The sequence below is a fragment of the Atheta coriaria genome, unplaced genomic scaffold, assembly GCF_025399875.1.
Source record: "Atheta coriaria isolate IRGN ID8LTWV9N9 unplaced genomic scaffold, Caltech_Dcor_3.1 hic_scaffold_9_pilon, whole genome shotgun sequence".
Lineage (NCBI taxonomy): Eukaryota > Metazoa > Arthropoda > Insecta > Coleoptera > Staphylinidae > Dalotia > Dalotia coriaria.
This window is the reverse complement of record NW_027045451.1, coordinates 13,648,879-13,667,970: the sequence shown is the minus strand read 5'-3', so window position 1 is coordinate 13,667,970 and position 19,092 is coordinate 13,648,879. Positions and strand designations below refer to the sequence as shown.

The 19,092-nt window shown below is 39.5% G+C and overlaps 1 protein-coding gene across 1 annotated transcript; it reads left to right on the top strand.

Annotated features, from left to right (window-relative positions):
- The first annotated feature begins 9,640 nt into the window (after nt 1-9,640).
- On the top strand, nt 9,641-18,624 carry LOC135798494 (putative transcription factor SOX-14). The gene is made up of 2 exons (XM_065311347.1): nt 9,641-10,488; nt 14,726-18,624. The coding sequence occupies exons 1-2, from the start codon at nt 10,369-10,371 to the stop codon at nt 15,623-15,625; spliced, it is 1,020 nt and encodes a 339-aa protein (XP_065167419.1). The 5' UTR covers nt 9,641-10,368; the 3' UTR covers nt 15,626-18,624.
- The last annotated feature ends 468 nt before the right edge of the window (nt 18,625-19,092 follow it).

Here is a 19,092-nt window from a genome sequence, read left to right as displayed (position 1 = left end):
GGCACGGGCGTCGTACCAACCAACGTGAACTCGGTTGGTTGCTTTTTCTGTCGCTTTTTTTCTTGTCCATTTTCAAGCGTTAATGAGTCGAACTTTAGATTCGATATCAACCCTTGGTGGTCGGATTAACGAAAAACGTCCGCCATTGATAACATCAACAGCGACAACTATTTTTGAACTGGTTAGAAACGCATTTACTATAATATGTATTTCGATATTTATTCCGCTACCAGGCGCTTGCCTCAAGACGAAAATGTCGCCATTGAAACATGGAAACGTGTTCACATTCGCAATTCAAATCGGAAAATGCGTATTGAATTGGTTTCGCGTTTGCAATCATCGAAACGAGACACACACACACACACAACACGCACGGCATTCAATGAAAACCCTCTTGATGCCTTGGTGCCTTGGTACTGTGCGTACATTGATCTGGAGACTTGCTGCGTATACGGTCGTACACGTGGTGGCGCAGTTTCTCTATGTTTCGATGTGTATTCTTTGCACATATACAGCATGTTTTCTGCAACATACCAACTGAATTAAACTGTATCGCAGAAAAAATCAGAAGTTCATCATAGCACTGGACTCAACTGATACTGCGCCTGCTGATGGAGTTGTAGTCGCAGCCGCAGTCGATGCTAACGATGCTTTTCAACTTGGTAACTGATTTGCCGCTACACGCAGTAGTAGAGGCACTCCAAGGAGGTTTTAATGTACTTAAACCTATACAATATCGACATAATACAAATACAGTTGGCTTAACCTTTTGCAATCAACAATTCACGGTAGCAAATAGTATTTAATCCAGCCGGCCAGGCCAACTGGTCGCTGCGACCTGAATATAGGCGAATTCAAGCATTGTGTGGAGTAACGCACCGAACCTCTGTAATCGCTATAGGGGGGGTTACGCTAAAGTGTATACAACACAAGTATCTATTCGAGCCGAGAGAGTACCCTACACTTCCCTACGTTCAGAGAGCAGTAGCACTTCATGAATCGGTTCCCCACCACGTGACTGCTTTGTGCGATGTCAATTGGCTGTCACAAATATGCTCAGTGTCATGCAAATTCCCACTTTTCAAGCACCGGTGCGCCACGCTGCTGCCCCGACCGGTTTCCAAAGAGGAATAGAGGAACTGGGACACATGATTCCCGGAGTCCCTACTTCTATTCAGGTCAGTTGGTTCACGCATTGAAAAAAGAATAGTATGCCGCGCATTTTCAGCTACGCACTGAATACACAGATAAAGCCTTAATGCTGTATACCCGCGCGGTAATTAACTTTCGTAGATCGATTCTAATTTCCGGTTTCTTAAACCACCGCTGCGCCCTTTTTGCCCGCAAACCAACTACGAAAAACAATACGAACGGAATAGTTTAATTAGCGGTGCGGGGCCATTCTGCGCGCAACAATAAACACGAATAAGTTATTCATTCTGCGTACCGAATCTGAATGCACCCCTTTCTAAGTACCATTGTGAATTGTGACGCATTCTTGTATTCACGTGCTCGTTTTTCTACTCCGTTAGCTGGCGTGCACAATTTTTTTTTTTCAGCTGGTGGTGAGTACTTTAACACAATTAAATGTTGAAGAGGTTATTTTGTGTCGTGCACAACTTTTGTGTGTTCAAGTTTACTAGGGGTTGATTCTTCACACTTTTTTTCGACTAGCGCTGCCGGCATTGTCGGCTCATTCATCTTGTATTATGTTGATTATTATTCGATCGTCGTTCCCAAAGACACCCAGTATGAAGACTTCCATTTACCTGTACATGTGTAAATGATGTGTAAATAGCAGTTATGCCACGTTTGATTTGTCGCCCAACATATATCAGCCTATTGGAGGTACGGTCGGGCGAAAATATTGATTGTTATTTATTTTGAAAAGTGCGCTCGGTGGTGAGCGCGGTAGTCGAGGCTATTACCGGCATGCTTCATGCTGCAATGGATACTTTGTGGCTGATAAATTGTTTTTATTGTACACACCGTATTGACACTTGTATTCAATATATCTATATACGTACCCTCTTCTATCGACTTGATTTTTTCACGCATGCTACTGTGTTGTATTTATAACAATATTGAAAATTAATACAACGTTTTTCACCCCAAAAATTTTTGAAAGTTCAGTGAAGAATTACAGTTCAAAAGCGCTTGGCTTAATTAATGAAAACATTTCAGACTTACCACAAAATATTACTGCATATCAATTGACTTTGCTATGGATTGAAAACGATTCAAACACAAAATACATACTTGTGCTAAATGGACGATTATGGCTGTGGTTGGCAATCACAATAATCACCATGTACGTCCTCGTAGTTCAGAATAAGCGACGCACTCTTCTTCCGCTGCAAAACCGCAAAAAATGTGCAAATATTTGCGTGAGAACGGAAATCAAGTTCCACTCTGTTAGGATGCTCACCGATATTTGTGAAATACAATATTCCTTAAGGTACGTACGAATGCGCGTGCACATTCCTTCCTACATTCTGCTCGTGCAACGGGCATCGTTCGAGGAAGCGAAAAAAAGAAGAATACAAGCGGTAGGAATAAGAAACGTTTTAAGAACCACGCAAAAACGCAAAGTGGTATGTTAATAAATGAGAGGTAGGTATTGGCTCATAATTACGCGTGACATATAACACATACAAGTAATATTTTTAAATTTTACATCTATTGATTAGGCGTGACAAATAATAAATTAATTATTATTTAAATTTGTCATCAATAAACGCCAGGTATGGTTAAAGAACTTTATGTTAATAAAAAAAACTTTGTGAATCTTCCTTCACTTATAAGTAAAAGCTAATAACGAAATTTTGTTCACTTATTCTGCACATAACGCATATGGTCTATCTCCAATAAAATGTTTAAATGTTGATATTGCAGAACATAACAATGCAAAATTGTATGCGATCGCTACGGTGCGATAGAGAAATACTCGATGTTGTCGGCTTGACTCAAGCGTCTTTACCGGCGAGCGCAATCATCAGCTTAGTTTGCAATTATTCTTCTACACTCACTGCGCACCTACGCAAACTAAATCTACGCAAGTGTGCAACTCGCAACCCGCAAGATTTCTGCCATTCATACATTATTACATTATTTATACGCGGCGTATTTGTGCATTTTAATTTATTAAATGGCGTACGTTACACACATGTGATGCGAAAAGCTCATAAGTAAAAAAATGCAGTTTGCATATTTATGAAAATCGTTCTTATCAATACTCAGCGATGACAATGACTTGTGCGCCCAGTTATCGGCCGGGGTTGAAGATCTGTGCACACATAAAATATGCAATACGGTGCAAAATATTAATTTGATGATGAATAAACTTGTAATTCATGCTATAATTAGTCAGCGCGCATAAGTGCAAACAATACCTCACGTGTTATGTGTCGCATCATATGACGGTTAAATGTTTACTTAATAATTAAGCATTAATAAAAATAAGTGTATTCACTCGCGGTTAAAAATAAAACGGCGCGTACTCTACAGCAAATATAGATAGGTAGGTTTATGAAAAAAAGTTTTGCAATCAGTTTAACGTTTATTGCTCCCATTTCAACGTGCGATAAGAATAAAAACACACTAGTGCAAATATTTAAAATTTGTCATTAATTGGAAGTACGAAATTAAATTTGTAAGTCAATCAGAATATAAAACTGTAAATACATTTTTATCTTCTTTATCAAATTCGTGGCGACGCAGGAAGTGAAAGCAGCGATTCACTTAGTGTATGTTAATTATATTGGGCCGAAAATGAGAATTCAAATACATATATTTTAATAAACAAATGTAGCACCTTACAACCTCGTTATTAAGTGAGATAATAAAAATTAATGAGCCGTTCAATTTTAAGAAGTAATTTTTAATTTCGTAGTGTATTATTTATTCGAACTTCGAATGCAGTGTACTCACACCCATGTCATGTTATAAAGACGTTTATATCTGATATACGGAACAAACAGAGAATGAAATCGTTCGACCGTTTCAGCTAATGTTTTGTTTTTCTACCTTTATGGCGCGATTTGGAGACACGAAAAGTGTCACTATAATCACAGACGGCCAAAAGCTTTAGTCACGGGCTTTAGTCATGTGGTGGAGTTTACGCTTGCGCATTTGCCTACGAGACAGTACAAGGCCATATAAAATGCCGCTCATCAAACCAACTCCCATTATGTGCATTATGTGTTTATACAATATCATGTATTTACTCGTATAATCTTACATTTACTAGTAGTGTGCGAGCGAAGTTTAAAATACGAAAGTCGAAATACAAAAATCTAAACGTGAATAAGGAATGAAAGTAGAATAAATAGCATAAGCATCACATCGCTAAATGTTGTTAAACACTCAATTGATTAAACGCACGCTCTTAATCAATCTACTATTCGTCAACCAAAAATATCTATAATGACCAAAATAAACTTTTGCTACTTCCATTTTTAAAGCGCCAGTTTTTCCACGGTTTTCAGACACCAAAAATTGTACCTACTTTAAATACGAACGCCCAAGGTCGTGACTAAAGTACAATCACGATACACAGAGATTCCACAGTGGTTATAACAAATAACCACTTTTGTAACAAAGTACAAACTTTTTTTATAATAGTATATTTTACGTCGCAATGTAATAAACATCCTGTTTGCCGATTGCAATTGAAGCACAAAGCGAAATTTGTATGCAAATGCGTTTTGATAACATGTGCACACGGAGTTACCTTTAACGCGCCCCACATTTTACATTGGAGGGTTGCTTTTTGTTTTCTTTTTTATTGTTATTTTGCTCTTTTAACTCCCGGCTACTTGTACGCCCTCGTTCGGTCAATGTGGCAGAGTTTATGAAAATGCAAATGCAAATTTTGCTTCTCGTTGATTAATAGTTGGGTGCGCACACGCTCGTCATGCGCGCACAGTGCATATGCTTTTCGTAGACGGAATTCGCAAATCGCGCAAAATTATGCATATCAATTAAGATTGCGGCGCATGTTGCACCATCTCAAGCAGAACGCGTGCGGTGTGCACCTTGATTATTATTTCTAAACAATTTCCGGGAGTTGCAAAGTGTGCGCTGCCACAACAAACTCAAACTGATGTAAGTTCATTCTCAGGCAACCAAGAGGAAGAAGAAGAAGGTCTTCATCAACGTAAACATTGAAATATTAACGCGAATTTAATCAAGTTGAATTTTAAAAGAATCGACATTCAAAAAGTAAAGATATCAAATAATACCTATAATTTAATTAAATTTCAGTGAGCAAATGTTGAAGAAGAGCGCAGGTATTTTGCATCTGACAAATATTGAAATCCACAGGAGCGACAGTTATTGCTGAAAGTTAATTAACGTTGTTAATAAAATTGAACACGTAAATTAAAAATGACTAATTGACAATAATGAACAAGATGAAGGCCACATCAAGAGTTGCCAACAATAACAGGGCTTAATATTCAATTTTGCATCAATGAACAAGACGATGTTAATATATTCAGATAAATATATAGCTTAATTCGCATTTTGGAAAATGAATGTTAAGTCCACGGCGATATTTTCGTTGATTGTTTTCCACACAGACGTGTGTGAATAATTTTTCAACTTCGGAGCATCAACCGACGCCTCGACCGCCACACTAAATCCTGCCGCATTAGAAAACACAAATATGTAAAACACATTCCATGTGTACGCCATGAAACGTCAAGCAACACAAAACATTGGAAACGAGGTATAATTAATGATGAGGATTAATATTTGAAAAGATGAATAAATTATAATGCAAATTAATTAAGATTACAAAATACAGGTGTGATGTGTATAAATATGCATTAGGTACATATTTGGAATGAGCGTAGTTTGTCAAAATAATGTATACAGGCACTTTGAATTGTATTTTTTAAGTGAAGTTGAATACAAATGCCATCAAATTTAAAAGATTCGACAATAAAAACAGATGTGAAAATTTTGCTTGTATTCAATTGTCCACCCTTAAATAAGAAAATTTTCGTATCTAAACAGTACTATTCTAGAAGTAGTACTATTCCAAAAGTGTGTTTTTTATAGTGTTGTATGCGGCAGGCGTAATTCAATATATCGAAATGGTGTTTGGTTTTTGGCACGGTTTATGATCACAGTGTTCATTGAATTAAAATAATGGCAGCCGGAGCAGAGCGCGTCAGCCCTGCGGAGGCTTCGGAGTGCCAGAGCGAAAAATAAAAGCGCACATCAAAAGACAAGCCGGTACGCAACTCCGACATTACTGTGATGAGCAAAGCGGCACCAAACCACTAGCTCCGTAAAGAAAAGCAATTTTATAAACTTGACACTCACAATATGCTTGATAGAATTCAACTACTACGTGCCACGACAATATGTTTCCACTAAAACTTACCAAACTTCATTTTTTGGCGCAAAACTGTGAAATTAATTAATGCACCGCCGTAATTTCGGAGAGACTCTGGTTTCCGTTGAAATCGGTGTGTGCGGTGTACGTATCAACCTATGTGCTGGCCCCTTGGTATTCAAGTTATTGTAAATTTAAATATCACCGACCGCTGTAGTTTTGTCCTCTCCTCGATGCACGCTCCGGTTACTTGTGGTTACAAATGTAGCCATGCGAAAAGAAGCCTATTGTTGTTGTGTGCAGTTCAAGTTTAAATGCAAACTGAAATGTAATTTAACAATTAGAATTTTATGTGTGTGAACAGTGAGAGTTCGACTGCAAAGAGGCCAACGATGTACGCTTACACCCCAAGAGAATGGACACACACACACTCACCTAGCTATCTACGGGTATTTTTCGAGATGTTTAGGTACAAACAAAACGTTTTTACGACCACAAGATATGTGTGGCTATATCCAATGAAAAGGGTGGTAGTACACTTCTTTCAATGCTACAACGTCGCCTGATGGCACTTCATTTTCGCTGCACGGTAATAAAATAATTTGTGACGGATTTTTTTAAATGTGATACACTTTAACAACACGTAGTGACGAAGGGCCCGTCGTCCTATTAAAACGGACTAAAAGTAATTTTTATATTAATAGTAGAAAGTCTACGGTACAAGATTCTTTAAACCGGCAGTATTTCAGCCTATTCGAATACTACTCGAAGACGTTTATAACATAATAACGCGAATTTAGTTGTAGTATCTTTTTTATATAGGGTGGGTGCACCAGTGCCGCACCAGGCACCAGTAGTGCACCATTTCCACTTTCACATTAAAATATTAACGTTCTGTCGAATTTTCCGCCACTTTTTTTATATTTGATAGAACTGCCGTACTTCTACGAATCATATAATCGTAAAAAAAACCGACAAATTCGCCATCCACATCAGTTTTTAAAGCAAAATGCGTAACAACAATCGTGCACTTCGTTTCGAGCGGCCATTCTAATAAGCGACACGTCGACGGAAAGTTTTCTTAATTCTGTTTAAATCTTTGTTTATATCAATTTCTGTAACCGCTTTTCTAATCAATTGCGTACTATGGACTGTGAAGCATTAATATTACGTTTTATTTAATCTGAAAATGCTAATTTAAATCAATAATTGCCATTGGTAAACTACTGGAACACGAATTGAATGATTTTCCAGTAATATACCATTTGGTCTACAACTGGTGATTTAGCTTTTGATATATTTTTCTTTTTTCTCTTACATGTTGGTTTACCTTATGTTGCAATAAGATATTATAACAAAAAGAATACCATTATTCACAATGTTCCAGTTGTAGACCAGTGGTTTACTACTGGTAGTATCCGTACCACGGATTTATTCCAGTAACTGACCACCTACATTTTTTTATACACAATGCCACCGAAAAGAACATTTTTAACTATAAGGAGAAATATGTGTTAAAAGCGATAAATGAAATAAATAAAGGTGCAAAATTGGAGAAATATGTCAAAATACAACATACCCCACACTACGGTCATAAATAAAATAAAGTTAAGTCAATAATAAATAATATTTTTTCCGAAGTACTTTCATGGTTTTCTATTTATTTTAATTTATTTTATATTAATTTTTGATTCATGTTAATTCATAAATATTGTGTTATAACTATGACACTTGTGTAAGTGATACAAATTTTTGTTAATTATCTAGTTCTTAAACTAGTTAACAACATTATGAGCCTTGTAGCATTTAAATATTACTTGAAACTTGTAGACTGATTAAAAGTTGTGATGATTACTACATAAAAGGAGTGGTTCACTATTGGCTCAACGTCTGGTCTACTGCTGGTACAGTCTGGTCAACCTTAGGCACATTGCGATTTTCCACATTTATTGTTAAATAACCAAAAACGTAACAGCTATTAAGAAAATTTGAATAAGCTACATGATTCTATGGTAGACAAGGAGTATGTAATCCTTTTTTGCAATGATTGTTGTAATAATTAAGTCACAATATCAAAATTACTTTCAAAATGTCGCTTAATTGGTTTGTTACTGGTGCAGTCACCCTACGTATATGAAAGTTTACAGGTAGAAGCCCTTAATGCGTACGGCAAGTGGGCGACTTCACACCTGTCGCTTTGACCACATCCGTTTCCGTTTCCAGACTGCACATCTCGGTTCGTTCAACAGCAATAATAACTATGTACTTGAATCTTCTCGAATGTATGCAGAATGCAAACATTTGCAGAGGTGGCTGCCACTGGAAGTAGAATAAAGTGAATAAATATAAAATTACGTCGGCACGGGCGTTAAAAAACTTTCTGATAAACCGAATTTGTCCGGTGCTAGAGCCAGTTACCCTTTCTGCCGGCAGCAGGGCGGCAGACTTTGAAGTTTTCGAAGGGGTGTAGACGGCAGGTACAGGGGCAAACGTCGTACAGATCTTTTTATGGAGCGCGCGAAAAACTTTCCGAGCTACTTACATAATAATAACTTTTACTTGCGCCGGTGGCGCGCACTGACAGACTTGGTGATAAATAACCTGATGGCAGCCGTCATTTCACCAACAATATTATAAAATAATGAAATAAGTTAATTCATGGTATGCAAAACTGTACCTGACCAATTTTATTTTTCCTATCATAAGCAATAATATCCGTATACATATTACACGCTATTAGAAACAACGTTTAATTATCATAGTACTACTTCACAAAAATACACAAAGTAGGTACTTATCGCAAGTATTAAATTTGCTAGTGCCAGGCAGTCTAGATCTATAGAAAATAACGTCAAAGGTCGATTGATCATTCGATGCACTCGCATCACATACGATAGCGATAAATTAACGTCGGCGTTTCGCAACATGTTTGATATTAATCATTAATTATGTGCTGTAAAAAGTTTAGTTGCAATTTTTATCGACAACGATAAACCGTGTATTTATTTTTCAAGCACGTATGTTCAACGTAAACACAAAAATATTCCATAGGTTTTTAATTCTGCAGATAGTTTGGGATATTTCTAATTAATTCAACGATAAAGTAGCGATAACTACGTGTGTTCTCGGAAGCGCACGGAGGCCACTGAGTCAGCCTGCGTAAATAGCGAACATATAGCATTTGCGAGCATCAGTCGAGCTAGCAATTCCATGAGGTGCTGCGCTCTGCAGGAGAAGCGGGCAACTATCGTGCTGAGTGGGGGCGCCTATATAAACAGCACTTTAGACGCGCAACCAGCAGTAGTCTTGTGTTTGCCATCCTTTAGTGGTGGGGCGATATGAGTACTGTTGCTAGTCCGAACTCGTAACTTTTCGTAAACACTTGCGAATCCGCGCGAAAATCGTTATCAGTGCAAAGGAAAAAATGTGCAATCAACGACCACTGAAATTATCAAAACCATCAAGGAGATAAACTGTAACAAAAAAAAAAAACAGGACTCGTTGTCTCCGAAATTTTAACAAGACAAAATTGATTAACTCGGAAAATTAAAGGCGAGAAAAATATCGTGTATACAATACACACAGGCGAGTTGGAAAAGTTTGAAGTCAGCCAGCGCGCGAGCAACACAGCACGCATCCAGCTTCATCAGCTGGTCGCGTTTTCGTCCAACTCCAGATTGCATCTGCACATGCGTTTCCCCCACCCGTGGGGATTGCTGTCGGCAGGAGGGGAATCAGCTGAGCAGAAGATACAAATTCATATTAGTCCGGCAGTGTCTGCATCCTTCAGTCGCGTTGTTATCGTCAGATTGTGTACAAGCGCGCTATGGTAGAGATAGGCTAGTGCAGTGCACTGCTAGTAGGGTTTAACAAATTGTCGTGAGACGTACTCGTTTTTAGTGTTGTGCGAACTTAACAATTTTTCCGGCTTGAGTGCGAGAACGAAACAGTGCTGTGCGCCGTAATATTTTTTCCGTTTTCTACTCGCGATACTTGTACGCAAAACTTTCAATTTGGATAATATGGTGCCGCAGAACATGGATTCTGGCCGTTCTGAGAGCCCAACCAGCAGTGGCCAGCCGCTGTTCGGTTCACAACTCGTCGACAAGGATTCAGCTACACCCTACTCTGATGCCACTCAGGTAGGTCAACTCATCTTTTTACAATTTGCGACTTCCGCCGGAATGTAAAAAAATTGACGTGCTGTAAATCAAGTGCTCGAAGTGTTGGCTATGCGTTGAATTGAAAACAAAAAAGGTGCGCATGGGAGTTTATAATTACACATTGCTCGGCTTGGCGACAAGTAGTCTACAAAATTCACAATACGTAATATACCTCGTCAGGAAACTTGGCGTTCATCATGTGCATGCACAGCTGATAACGTAATACTCGTGGGTACTTTTTTAAAAACTCGTGCCGCTACTTTTTGCGTGTTGTTATTTTTGGCCGAATCTTTGGGTGACAATTTTCACATGAAATACAATTTTAACGATGCAGAAAAAAGTGTACTAAATGTTGAAACACGTGAGAAAATATCAAGTGTGCAAATTAACGATTTGCGACGTCCAGTGTGCAATTTAATTACGTGGAAAATGCTCGGACTGGATGATGAATTTCTTGCACACTTTTAATTTAACGTTCTTGGCGCAGCAGCAAACATGGCCTGGCGAAAAGTTTTGTTGCCTCCAGCCTGCCAGAGTTCAAGTGCACACGACACGGCTCGAGACACGGTGCACGCCTCTCTAGCTCTTCGACTGCGACTATAAAAAACCCTTCAGGCTTTTCGTACTTTCGTACTTTATAATCATAATAATCGCAAAGCGTTTTGCGATTTTCAAATGCGCTACGTGCCGCGGCGCGTAAGTACAACTTGGCGTCGCGTTCGTTCCGCCGCCACACAGCCACATAAATTACGTTCGCTGTACGTACAGAGAATCAGCTGTAAGGTTCATGTTCGTTTCAAGGCTATGCGACCGCGACACATGAGTCAGTTAGTAGACGATACGAGTTTCGCTGGCTGCAATTTTATTACATTTGTGAGCTGCTCATACTCTATATATACATCAACATGGATACTTATTTGTATCGAGCGCCTCATATGCTTATCTATGATTATCAGATCTAAAAATGCATCCGATATATAATAAATATAAATATCTCCCATAGAAACAACACTAGATAAAATTGGCGAATAAAATTAGCAGCTTTAAGTGGGCAATTTTTTACTAATAAAGTGCAATGAAGTTAGGGTATAAGTGATTGAGTGCAGGATTTTCATAGCTTACACAAAATAAGGCGAATATGTACTCGTAGGAGTGCTCCTCACTACTTGTGGAATACCGAAGTACTTTACATCGCGTCTCGCCACTTTCCTCCACCAATTTCAGCGTGTAGGTACTGGTATTTATTGTCTGGCGAGGAACTTTTCGTCGACGACGATTGTTGTGTGTGCGCAGCAGAACGGCGAGATCCCATCCGTTTCTATGGTGTAATCGAAAAAATTACAGACTTAAACGCTTTTTTCCAGTTCAATAATTACGCGCACAATGCGACGCGCCGGGTCAATGTGATAATTGACATCGCGCCTGTGTGCGGCTGGCTAGTAGCCGGCAAATTAAAACCACACAATTCGGTAAATATACACACGAAATTGAAACACATTTCCCTACCTTATCGTGCGCGGAGCATCCACAATCCGCTAAGCAATTAATTCAGCTTAGGCCGCGTTTAGATTTTTTTTTCGTTCAAAAACGTTTAAAATCATGTTAGCTGGTAGCCAAGGCATGAAATAATTAAATAAGCATTAAGCCCGGTAGCTGCGCCCTGCTCACACATTGTGAAGTTTGTGAGCCGATTCAATCAACACTACGCGCCAACATTGTCGTAAAAGTACTTTCGGCTTCGAATGTGCGTTGCCTTCGTACGAATGAGTACCCTTGAAACCCACACTCACATACATACGCAACCATTAGTACTCCATAAAAATTACAACAAACAAAACTGCTGCTGGTAGTTGAATGTTGTGAAATTCAGTGTATGCTTCCGCTAAGGAAGCGATAGTGGTATCGAGCCGCATTGATGATCGCGTTTTAAAAACATTATTACTACAACATTCTTTATCTGTTTACACTCATTACATTCTGATATAATATACATATATTCCTATGTTCGTGTGCACTCAAAACAAAACTTAATATTTATTGGCGCATGCAACCTTGTAGAAATTAATTCTCTTCAGTCGGCACGTTTACAAGCCTTCATTCGTTATAAACTTAGGGTCATATGCTTTTTTTATTTTAAGCGAGAGTCTAGCTCTGGGAGCAAACGGCGAACGTCGTTGCACAACGGCGTGAACAGCGCTCGTTTAGTTTTGATGATGGTGCACCTGTACTTTTATTATTAATGCCATAATGGGATTTGACATAGCCCCAGCCGAACATTCGAAAGCTTTTCAGATAGCGGGTGAGAAGAGGAGGGTCTCCGGTGCTCAAAGGTCGTCTGCTACGTATATCCGTATAAGCTTGTTCTGTATATTCATTATTTATTTCCATGGTTAATTTTTGGCGCCGCACTGGTCAGCTGTTTGGGCGGTGCGTGCTCAGCATTTTTGGGTATGTGTTTTATCTGCTACACACGCTCTGCCGTCACGATCAAAGTGGATATTCGTATTGCGACGTAGTATCCTAAGTGCGTAGATGTAGATGCGTGGTGGTATCGTGGTGCAAAATGAAAATCGATGCGAACAATTTAGTCGAGATTAGAGTTTAGCCTGTGAGCGCGAGAGCTAATCGAGCCCCTCTGGTTGGAAGCTGGTTTGATGGGCGGCTGCTGCCGCCGCCGGACTGCTCCTGCTACGGCACTTTTAATTACCCTAACGACTGGACTAACGGCTTCCGTTAATCCGATTATATTGCGCCCGGCACATTATCATTCTAATCGCCGGCTGTCCTTTGCCTTATCAGTGCGGCTGGTGCCCGAGACCACCGCTTCTCGTATATAATCGGCCGCTGCATGCGGAACTGCGCCGCCGACTATCATGGTCGCTTTTGCAATATGCGCCGTGGACATATTCTGGGGCCTCGGGCAGTGTGTGATTGAAATTTTCAAATTTAATAACTGTTTTATTTTCGCAAATTCAAATCTGGTTACGGGAGCAGTTCGATGATTAACTTTTCTGTGCCGTGCTCTCAATAGGTAATAAATGACATAGTTTGTCGAATTAAACTAGCCGTTTAGAGATAATATTGTCTAAGAAATGTGCACTCTCTCGAGACACGCGCCAAGTGTAAAACTCAAATATGAAGTGGACAGGTATATCTCCTCGTCGCGGAAACATGCAACCGCCGTGTACTTCACGTGGCATGAATGACAATCAGCTGATTTCTGTCAGATGACGCCCAGGTTTAGCGCGTGAGGTGAATTTCAGCCCAGAGTCTGTGTCGTCGGCCCCAAATTTGTATTCATACGTTGACAGACGTTGTATCCGAAACATTCGTGCTCGCACTTCCCCTATTCAGCCTCTGGCGGAGCAGGCAGACAAGATGAGCGCGAAAAAGTTTATTTCGAAATAATTAGGGAATACGTGTTTAGCAGAAAAAGATGCCCCAATAGGAGCCCCTCGGTATTGTGTCACACTCTGAAAGCTTTTTGCGCCGCAGACGTGCGACTGTTATTTTCTCAATTTCGATACATCTCGTTACGGGCGCACAACAATATCGGCGATGGAGATTATGAATATATTACCGCATGATTTATGTTTCACCTAATAAATCATCTATGTAGTTATGTGGTTTCGTCGACTCAACTAATTAACTTTAAATCGAGGTTGCCGGATAATTATCAATCTGCCCGTAAGTGTAACAGAGTCATTAACGATTGTGGTGTGTGCTCTCGTATTGGTGTTAATGACAGAACGTCTCTACATCTTGGCTTATGGTTTTGTGTATATAGATTTTAATGATTTATATACAAAAGTTGTTTCTCTACGAATCGTGCGTTGTAAGTTGCGGCGCGCGGCATGTTCGCTTGTGTGATAGTGCGCCATACGTAATGTGTCACGTCGGATCCTTGGAACGTGCGGACAGCAGTTTCTTTGTTTCCGGGTCTTGGTGCACATCCGATAGTAGTAGTAATAGTATACGTATATGTAAAGGGAAAGGACGTCAGCCTTATTTGGTTGGATAGCGTCAGCGCATTGGTTTGTCCTTGCAATTGTTGCGTTGATAAACGACATGACGTCGATATAATATTGCATGAACGGTAATGAGCACCTGAAGTCACGATTTTATACATTCAAACATGCGGGCAGGATATATGTATATATTTATATCACATATTGAGCATTGCTCGTAAGTAATGATTTCCATCGTCTTGTTACAGACCAAGAAAAATAATCCCAACCACATCAAGCGGCCCATGAATGCGTTCATGGTTTGGTCTCAAATCGAGCGCAGAAAGATCTGCGAAACACAACCAGACATGCATAATGCTGAGATTTCAAAACGTCTGGGTCGCCTCTGGAGGCAACTGAACGAAGAGCAGCGGAAGCCATTCATCGGCGAAGCCGATCGCTTGCGCCAACTCCATCAGAAGGAGTATCCAGATTATAAATACCGTCCGAGGAAGAAGACCACCAAGCCGATGCCTAAAGCCACCGGCCCGTCACCGAAGAAAGCCAAGCTGGCCAAGGCTCCTACAAAGGTTCAGCAACAACAACAGCAGTCGCAACAGGTCAAACTTGGAAACGATAGTAATAACAACAACAGTATGTTGACTAAGGATAAAATCTTCGCGACGGTCACAAAGCGCCCGGCACAGTCGGAAGTAACGTCGAAGCTTAAAAACAGATTAACCAAAACGCCGCTGCCGCTACCGTCGACGACGACGTATATGACCTCGCTGCCGCCGGTCAATTTCCTGCACGCGCCTGCAAAGGTCCCGTCCAGTCCATCGTGCGATACACCCGACTCTCCTGAGAGCGCCTCCTTCTATGATGACACCCTGTTGATGGATACCAGCGACACGCAACAACTGCAGTCGTTCGTCAAGGAAGAACCGGAGGACTCGATGCTCGACACGACCACTCTGGACGACCTGGACACGCTCACTGATCTCATTCAAATCAACGACACCAACTTCAACTTTGAGGCGCTCGCCAGCCTTACGGGCGACTCACTGGAAGTGGACTCCGACACCTCGTCGCATCTGGACTTCTCCTGCACGCCGGACGTCACCGCGCTGCTGAACGGAGCGTACCAGATTCCCCTCGAGCTGCCTTGAGTCGCCCAGTGGATGAGAGTCGAAGACTGCTGCTGCGCGAACCGAACTGACTTAAAATAAATGTGCGCGTGTACAGCGGTGTGTGTATATATTGAAACGAGTTTTGTCATGCACATGCACTTCGTCGGGTCTATGTATGAAGTCGCGTCGCGTCCAGTGCGCCCGACCGGAGCTCAAGCAGAAAACCAATCAACCTACCGTTCGTTATATATAAATATATATAATAAATATATTAGTATTTGATAGCAAAACTGCGCAAACTACGAGAGACCACACTTGGGCATGACTACAATAATGATACATCCCCTCTTTACATGCGTCATTTTCACCCAAATTTACGATGATCTCATTTTGTGTGTTTTTATTTTATTTTTATATTTATCATTAATTACTCAACATAATACTATATAACCGGAAAAACTAACGCAAAAGTTTTCTGCTATCATTGCGAACCACCGAACATGACGAGCTTAGAATTTGGATTGTCTTGTACATAGCGGCGAGCTATTTGAAACAAATAAGGAGTACACTATTATAAGATTCCCGGATTTAACCACTTGTTAGTGCCTAGCTCAGTTCGATATGTCGACCCGGGGACGTGTAGAGGAACGCCGGGCCTTAGTTTCGACACATCTGACCTTGCCAGAAACGGCGGGACACAAAATCAGGCTGTGATTCATCATTTCGATGACCAATATTTTAGTTATCAAAAGAGGAAAAAAATATAAAAGTCCGTCTTTTAATTATATAACAAAAAATTTCACCCAGCTAATAATTTTTTGTCCGGTTTAGCACGGTATACATACATTAATCGCATACACACACTTCGATTCGAATGGCGAGAATCTGAGGTATTATGTTTTTGTTTTTTATTTGTCTATTTAAGTTTTGTGTAATTACGATTATATAGAGAATCTTGCGTTCGTCCAGAAGTACTTAAGTAGAAATTGATTTCTAAGTCTATAGGGCATCGATATTCAGAGTCATTAGAGAGAAGTTGATTGAATGAAGAAAAACATGCGGTGGCACATCCAGGAGCGTACGAACTTTGACAATATAATTGCAAAATGTTTATATAGCGCTAATACGTACTGCTTTATTTTGCAAATCCCAGAAATACCACACAATCGACATTATTTTGGTTTCAAAGATTGGAAAGCGTAGGAAGTCGCAGGCGCTCTTTTTATATCTTATACGTTGTTATGCACATGATTATTAATTATTCATCTTTTATATAAGTATATTATTTATATTATCTAAAAGTATATGTTAACTAATTCGATTATTAAAATATAATATATATACTATATATATTATATCTATTACACGATAATTATTACGCTTAAAAACGTGTTTGGTTTTAATTCTCATGTTTTTACACACACTTTGTTCCGACTCGGTTCGTTTCGTAGGATATGCGTATAGAAACGACATAGATATATGATATCTAAATGTATTCAAGTCAATGCACAAACAAAACAAGTCGGGAGTAATATCCAAGGGATAACAAACAAAACAGTAAGAAACAAAAATTGATGGCAAAAATATAGAATTAACACACATTCACGCGTGCGCGCATACACACATATAGTCGCGTGGTGCCGATTTTTTGACATTTACCTACAACTAGCGAGTAGTTGCGAAGCCACATCGATATTCTTATATGTTGAAGATAAGAATAAAATAATAATGATAAAGATATACACTAAGGGATTACAAAAATAAAATAAAAAAATAATGAGACGTGCATTCAGCGTCCTACGTGTGCTTTCAATGTAGTAGATTATAACTTTATATATATTACGGTAATATTAAAGTTAGATCGGACTGTCCGTATATAATAAGAGTTTTCGAATTTTAAAATTTTATGAGGCCTGGTACAGTATGAAATGAAGACGACGAGTACGATGATGATGGTGTTGCGAGAACGAGCGCGATAGTCGGAGGATAAATGACGCGGAAAATTGTAGAATAACATATTCGGTGTATTTTTGTACCCAATGTTTGTTTTCCCGGCGTGTGTGCAGAGTTTCGCGTTTGGACGAGAGCATGTTGCTGACTGACTTAGACGTATAGGAATCCTTTGATTTGAGCCGCACTGTGCTTATCAGTCGATAATAATTGTTCTATTTTAATTTGCTCCATTTTAGTTCAACATCACCTCGTACCGTTACTCTACTCACACGCTACGCGGATTGTATATAATTGTATAAATTTGCTCATGTAAAGATTGTTTTTGTTAAATTCTGATGTTTACGCAATCAGTTTTTCATTACATTATTAATTAGAGATAATGCAATTAATTATGCGACAAACAACATACAACCACCACTAAACTATATATGCATTATATTGATGTGGAAAAACCAAAAACCGAGGAACGAGACGAGCGAGAGCAGTTTATTGAATTTTTCGGCTTCAAACCCTACGAGGCTATATAGTTGAAAGCGGGTTCGTTCTGGAGATCCTTTCCTTGAACCGGGGCAACGGTTTGTGATTTTGAGTTAGCCCCTTGGGAAACGGACCTCTCCGGCGATTGCCGCTCAATATAAGCAAACACTCACCCATACACCCATACATACACACACACTACATGAATATTACAATAATTCAATCTGCAATCAGTGACGAAAGCGGGCGCATCAATGGCGCGCAATGTTCCAGTTGATCTCTTAAATCGATTACAAAATCGCCCTTATCTCTTAACGCGCATTGTTAACTTTAATTCTGACAAACGATTAAAAAATTAAGGAAAAACGAAAACCAATTAAAATTAAAACAAAGAAAGCAAAAGAAAATAATTCAAGAGAGATATAAAGTTAGCAATATTTTTGCATATAACCTTGATGTATCATAATTCCCTTGCATTTGTAAATCCTTTGTATTATATTCATATACTATATATATATAAATATATAAATATATTACGTTATTACTTATAGTGTGTAAATTTTGTATTGTAGTTGCTGGTTATAAATACATATTATATGGCCAATAAACAGATTTTTTAAAATTGAACTAATAAACGAATCGCCTCGGACACCCACGTTATGTTTTAATCGTTACAGGTTGGTGCTGAGGTCGAGACTGCAAGTGTCCCTGGGTTCGGTCGTAAAATGGGCGAACTTGTTCAATTAAGGGTGCATTAAAAAAGAAGTGGTCTTCCAAGGATCTGGCTTAAAATATTGCCCAATGCCAGCATCTTACTGCTGGCATAGCCAAAAAAGCAGCAGCAGCAGAGTCGTTAAAATTCAACTATACTTGACAAGTCGTAGGGGGAACCATAAAACCGAACCCGGTCGCGAATCCTTCAAATGGCTTTCGCTAGTTTCCTGCCGGAAATAAATCGACGCGTCGACCTAGAAGTTTTCGTGTGCGTAAGTTTTAAACCGTAGCCGCACTAAGCAACAAGCAGTGTAAAATATTGAAGCGTTCCCCAAAATATCTCCTCGTCGTCTAGAGACGTC